General features: G+C 51.4%; 1 protein-coding gene across 1 annotated transcript; it reads left to right on the top strand.

Moving 5' to 3' along the window:
* Positions 1–1,030: 1,030 nt before the first annotated feature.
* LOC123127768 (uncharacterized) lies at positions 1,031–2,420 on the top strand. Its single transcript, XM_044547639.1, has 2 exons — positions 1,031–1,672; positions 1,767–2,420. The coding sequence occupies exons 1-2, from the start codon at positions 1,071–1,073 to the stop codon at positions 1,873–1,875; spliced, it is 711 nt and encodes a 236-aa protein (XP_044403574.1). The 5' UTR covers positions 1,031–1,070; the 3' UTR covers positions 1,876–2,420.
* Positions 2,421–6,359: the final 3,939 nt, after the last annotated feature.

Here is a 6,359-nt window from a genome sequence, read left to right as displayed (position 1 = left end):
AGGGCCGAGATCCACTCTACCTCCATGGTTCTAAAATCACCGGAGACGGGACGGACCAGCGACGGTGCCGGCGGGAGGCAAAGAATCCTAGATTTTTGGAGGCGGCGGCTGGCCTCTAATTAGTAGCCCAAAGTATAAGGACTTCACTACAAATCTCTCAATTTTTAAACATGGCAAATTACGTGTCGTGAGCCCGGGAATTTGTTTCGGCAAGCATGTCAAATCCTGGCATGTTCAGTCTTTTTGTCAGGATTTACCATGCTTGTTGTAGGAATTGCCGTGCTCAAGATAGGTAATTTGCGTAAAAAACGTTTTTTTGTCATGCTTACAAAACCGATGTCAGTTTTTTTAGCATTTTTAAGCTATAGTCAATATACAAGATGCAGTATATAGAAACAATAAAATCAGCAAATACAAAAACGAATAGAGCATGGGCATTCCGCTAAAAAGAAGGGCGCCTGCATAAACTAGCTCGATCCCGTATCCCAACCCTCGATCCGCTGCTAGTATTTCACATGACTACTGTTGCATGGCCGGCCAGCTGTTATCTTGGACTCTCGTGCCATCCATATGCATGGGTCATTTCTCATCGTGCAGCCGGGTCGGAAACAGACGGACACATGCGCGCCGCAATCGCAGCCATTCTGGGTCGTCGATCTTCGTTTCCTCTCATAATAGTAATCTGAGACGGGGACATCGCGCCGTGTGCGTGAGTGTGGCCGTGAAACCGAAACCATCGGCCCGGCAGATCCAAGGCACGGCACGGCATGCATTGCGCCACCGTGAAACCAGCAGCGTCCGCCGCGGGTTGCCCCCACACGAGCGCGCACACGCGCCCGCGCATCCGCGCGCGCCGCCGTCCCCTACACGTGTCCTCCCACCTTCACGTGCCACTCTCTTCCTTCGCGCGCGTACTCCATTGAGTGACGCCGTCAATCTCGCCGTCGCACGCCTGCCCACGCGCGCGCCACCGGCCCACCCTCTCCCCGTCTTGAGTCTTCTACCGCGACCTCGCTATAAAAACGGAGCCACCAGCCCGCGAGTCCAGCCAGCCAGCCAGGCACCGCGCCATGGAAGCCACCTCGTCCCTCACGCGCTCCCTCTCCCTCGTCCCCCGCCCCCGCCGCTCCTCCCGCGCCGCCAAGTCCCCGCACATGCCCACCCTCTCCCCGGCGCCGCGCGTCCTCCCGCTCCGCCGCGCCAGGTCGGACGCCGACCTCCTCGGGTCCGTCCCCGCCGCGGCGCCAGCCTCCGCCGGCTCCGTCCTCCTCCGCTCGCCCCGCCCACGGACGCGCAACGATGAGGACGCGCCGATGGAGGACTGCTTCGACGGCGCGGGCGCCGGCAAGGGCAACAACAGCTCCGGCCGCGGCGGGGGCAGCGGAGGCGCCGGCGGCAACGGCCAGAGCGCCGGCATGGGGGAGCACTACCGCAGGGTGCTGAGGCTGGAGCCGGACAACCCGCTGCTGCTGCGCAACTACGGCAAGTACCTGCACGAGGTGGAGCGCGATCTGGCGGGCGCCGAGGAGTACTACGGCCGCGCCCTGCTCGCCTGCCCCGGCGACGCTGACCTGCTCAGCCTCTACGGCCGCGTCCTCTGGGAGGCCAACCAGGACAAGGACCGCGCCGCCGGATACTTCGAGCGCGCCGTCCAGGCCGCGCCCGACGACTGGTATGCGCGCGCCCCCATATCGTTCGCGACCATTTTTATTTCTTGACTGTGTGGTCGATCGAATCACTTGCTTACTAGTAGTGTTTACTTGCAGCTATGTGCTGGGATCGTACGCGAGCTTCCTGTGGGACGCCGAGGACGAGGACGAGGAAGGAGCGAGCACGGCGGCGGCCAGCTCTCCGGCGTTGGTGCCGGCCTGCTGACCCTAGCCGTTGTTCTCGAGTGGCGCGGCGGTGGCGGTCTACTGTACAATACTGCACCGCACTGTACTGTGCGTAGCAGAGCCGGGATGGCGGCTGGTCGGTGACATCCTCGGCCGTGTGAAATGGCAGGCTGATCATTCCAGGGATAGATAGACGCTGCATGCCATTGCCGGCAACAAGTTGAGGAAGGAGACGACAGATTTGAATGGATCCGGCCGGGTCACCTCAGGCGTCAATCAATAATAATAACTACTACTGCTCTACTGAAGTTCTTTGTTCTGCTCTATCGACAATCGCCTGCTGCTACTACTTAATTAACCTTTCTTGTACTAATCACTACTCCTTCGCCCGAAAAAGCTTATCCCAAGTTTGTCCTCAAATGAATGTATCTAGCACCTATAAAGCGAGCTTGTTATCTGCTGTACTGCTTGGCTGATGCTGCTGAGCTTAATTCCATTTCCTTGATGTGTAATTACCTGCCGGTCGGGATAACCTTTGCTTCGGTCAGGCTGTTTTCATCCAATAATTAAGCTATGTTTATAATATATATCTGTCAATCTGTTCCATATCTTCAAACAAAATATAATACCTGTTGGGTGGAGCCATTTGCACAGCTTGCGATGGCAGTGGCATTATATGCGTGGCCTGCAATTTGTGAAGAAGAAATAGAAGCGAGCTGTCAAGCATGCATGTTACTCTGGGGATGTTTGATTCAGGGACTTTTTAGTCCCGGAGAGTAGAAAAAGTTCCTCAAAAATCCTTAGAAATCAAACGGGAGGAATTTTTTTTTATAGAGAATAAAAAAGACTCTAAGTCTTTTTTGATTAGTCTCTAGAACTAGAAAAAGTCTTAGGACTTCTTAACCAAACATCCTCTCTATATTGTTGGTACAAGAAAGTCGTGACGAACAAATACTCTACTGTTAACGAAGTTTGGGCGCGTGTGCTGTCATTCAGTAGAGTTTTTTTTCCGTAACGGAGGCAAAAGATTTGCCGAATCCATTAATTAAGAGAGAAGTTTAGAGTTGCTTTTACACGGAAAAGCTAAGCAAGAATTACAAGGGCACTACTCTCCCGACATGATGAGGCCCAAATGTTTTCCACCTGCGGTGACCCAAATCCTTGCCTCAGCTTGGATGTTCGACAACAGGATGGACGGAAGGGTTGACTTGTGTCGGAAGATCCTAGCATTCCTTTCGCACCAAATGGTCCAGCATGTTAGCATGATGAGGGAGGTAATCGCTTTTCGATTCGGCATGCTGTCGCCCGACATCTTGATCCACCAGTCCTTGATAGAAGGTTGAGTCCCCCAGGTTGAGAAGTCGATGAAGTCAAGATTGAGCCAGCCCTTGATCATTCCCCACAGCCTAATGGAGAAACGACACTTGTAGAAGATGTATCTGACCGTTTCCGTTGTCTGCTTGCAAAGTGGACATAGCCCACAGTTAGGGCACCCTCTTTTTTCCAACCGATCCGCCGTCCAGACCCGGTTTTGGATCGCCAACCAGGCGAAGAATTTCATCTTAGGGGAGGGGGGGGCAAGCTTTTCAGACCGCGGCGCCCATAGGCGAGTACACCAACCCAAGAAGTTGGGCGTGGTACGCGGAGGTGGCGGAGTATGTCCCGTCGGTCGTGTGCTTCCAAATAATGTTGTCCTCCATGTCCGCCACCATCGGTATGGCCCTAACGCGAGCCCAAAGGGTTACAATTTGACGAATGTGCTCCATAGTCCAGTTGTCAGGGAGCTTGATTTTTGTTAGCCAATTTCCTTCGTGCATGGCATCCCTGACTTCCACCTCTTCTGCTTGGAAGCCTCGAAAATGAGGGGGGGGGGGGGCGATGTCGGACAGCTTTTCTCCATTTACCCAAGAAGAGTCCCAAAAAGGCGCCCGTGCACCATTGCCGATGGTGATGCGTGAGGATGCATAGAAGAGGTCACGATCTAGCTCATCGCAAGGGTTTGCCATCCCCACCCACATCTTGGACGGATCCATCCATTCAAACCAAAGCCACCTAAGCCTCAACACCCTTGCGAATTTAGTGAGGTCAAGTATTCCCAGTCCACCAAGATCCGCGGGGCAGCAAACAGAATTCCAGTTGACCTTGCATTTTGCCCCAGTAGTTTTATCCGTGCCCGCCCACAAGAAAACCCGCTCAATCTTGTTAATACTAAGGAGTGTGCTTGCGGGAGGGTTGAGGGCAATGATGTGGTAGAGCACCTGAGAGGTGAGCACAGACTTGACAAGCGCCCCTCGCCCGATGGCGGTGATGTTCCGGCCATCGCACGGGACAAGCCTTTTTTTTAACAGTTCGGCATAGCATCCTTTAGACAAACTGTTCGGCATAATATTACCACAAATATTAGCGGATACGGTGAGCATTCACATGATTTCCATAGAAAATTTTGTAGAATCGATGAATCTTAATTTTTCTTCTACATCGGCTGTTTGTTCCACGAATTGAATCTTCATCCTTGAATGGAAAACCGTATAGAAATTCAAGGCCCATGGAATGTCATCCATTATCCATACATGGCGATTGATTTGCACTTACTCAAACGTTTCGGAAGAATTTTTGCTTCTTCCGTGAGCAGTGCCGAAATTATCCAGCTATCAGATGGAAAGATACAGTAATCCTACGACTTAGAGGTTTGCTGATTATCCGAGGATTTGAGGAGCCAAAAAACCAATGCCTGACCACAACTATCTAATGAACAATCCAGGGTCCATGTGCTGAAATTCTATAGGAATTATGGAGGATTCAGTTCCTTAGAATATCTTTTGATGGAGCTTGTTTGGTTAATATGATTATAAGAGCATCTTCAACCGGCGCGCTAAAAAACAGTTTACAGCGTCAAAATCGTCAGCTTTTGCGTGCCGCGGTGCGCTGCCTTCAGCGGCCGCTGCAAAATATAGCGCGTCCGAGCCGCTCCAACAGACGCGCTAAACTGCAGCGTGCGCGAGCAGCCGGCGCTTGCCATATATTGCATTTTGGAGACAATATGATGATATTTCAAACATCAACACAAGACATAGCATAGTTTAAAAACACCAAACAAGTTCATGGAACAAAGTTCAAAATCATGCCCACATCATCACCAACCAAGTTCAAAATCCGAACCAAATTCATGACATAAAAGTTCACACAAACAAATGGCACATCAACAATCATGCCTTATCCTCATCTTCCTCCGATTCATCATCCTCATCCGAAGACGAGTCTTCCTCCTCCTCTTCATTGTCGCATGCCGCATCATCATGTGGAGCTCGGAAGGTGTTGGCAAGATCTTCAACGGCATCATGCAAAGGTGTGTGATGAGGCACACCGGAAGACATTCCACCCATGTCACCCGGAGGTGCTCCCATGCCTCCCATGAGAGACGCAAACTCATGCTTCCCATGGTAGCTCCGAAGCCACCCATGCCTCCCATGGCCCCCATGGTAGCTCCGAAGCCACCCATGCCTCCCATGCCGCCCATGGTAGCGCCGAAGCCACCGATGCCGCCCATGACACCCATGCCGCACATGCCAACCATGGCTCTTTTTTGGACCAAGATTTCTTCACGGGCAAGATTGATGTACTCCTTTTGCTTCTCATCGAGGGTAGACGTGTCCATGAACAACAAGTACTTCTTTCATTCCAACAATCTAGTTCGCTCCTCCATGGACAATTTCTTCTCCTCCAATGCCACCTTCCTCTCCTCGGCCACCACACTCCTCTCCTCGGCCGCCAACCTCCTCTCCTCGGCCGCGGCATCTTGGTTCCTTGCCATCTTCCTCACTTCGTTCGCTTCCTTTCTTGCATTCACAATAGCTTCCATAGCACTTTTTAGCTCGTCATCTTCTTTCCTATTCTTCTTTTCTTTTCTGTCTTTCTTGCATCCATTTGGTCTTTTTGACTTGGAGTACAAAACTGAGTTTGGTGTAGGGCTTCTCTTGCCGTCATCACTTGATGCCTCCTCATCATCATCATCCAAATCAATAGTTCGCTTGCGTTTGTTGCTCTCCGCATCATCGACACCATCACGGGGCTTTCATTTCTCATCATCCTTCAATTCTTCATAGCAATGATGCAAGGTGGATGGTCTCTCTTTCTTGATCTTCCCTTTCTTGGTCTGCTTCTCCACTCCTTGGAATAAGTTTTGTGCAATAGTGAGCTACAAACAAAAGAACAAGTTAGCACTTGAAACACCAAGAAGGAGCATGATGAACATTGAAGAATCATGAAAGAAATGGCACTTACCCTATCTCTATCATCAGTGCCACTTGGGTTCAACTTGACAACCGCCTTAAGTACGGCCGCCCACCTTTGACAATCTCGGTTGATTGCCATGTCGACCACCTGGAGCGAATACATCTTCCGGCACGATCAATTCCACTTTTGTTGTGTAGATCAAAGTGATCCTTCATCTGGAGCCAATATGCATCTCTACTTTGATCCCCTCCAACGGTGGGATCCCTCGACACTTGCAACCAAGTATTGCAT

This window comes from Triticum aestivum, chromosome 1A (assembly GCF_018294505.1).
Source record: "Triticum aestivum cultivar Chinese Spring chromosome 1A, IWGSC CS RefSeq v2.1, whole genome shotgun sequence".
Lineage (NCBI taxonomy): Eukaryota > Viridiplantae > Streptophyta > Magnoliopsida > Poales > Poaceae > Triticum > Triticum aestivum.
Note: the sequence above shows the minus strand (reverse complement) of the source record. Positions and strands in the feature narration are given on the sequence as shown.

Coding starts and splice junctions, on each gene's coding strand:
- LOC123127768 (XM_044547639.1), top strand. CDS start 1,071: ATGGAAGCCACCTCGTCCCTCACGCGCTCCCTCTCCCTCGTCCCCCGC. Junction 1,673..1,766: donor CAGGCCGCGCCCGACGACTG/GTATGCGCGCGC, acceptor GTTTACTTGCAG/CTATGTGCTGGGATCGTACG.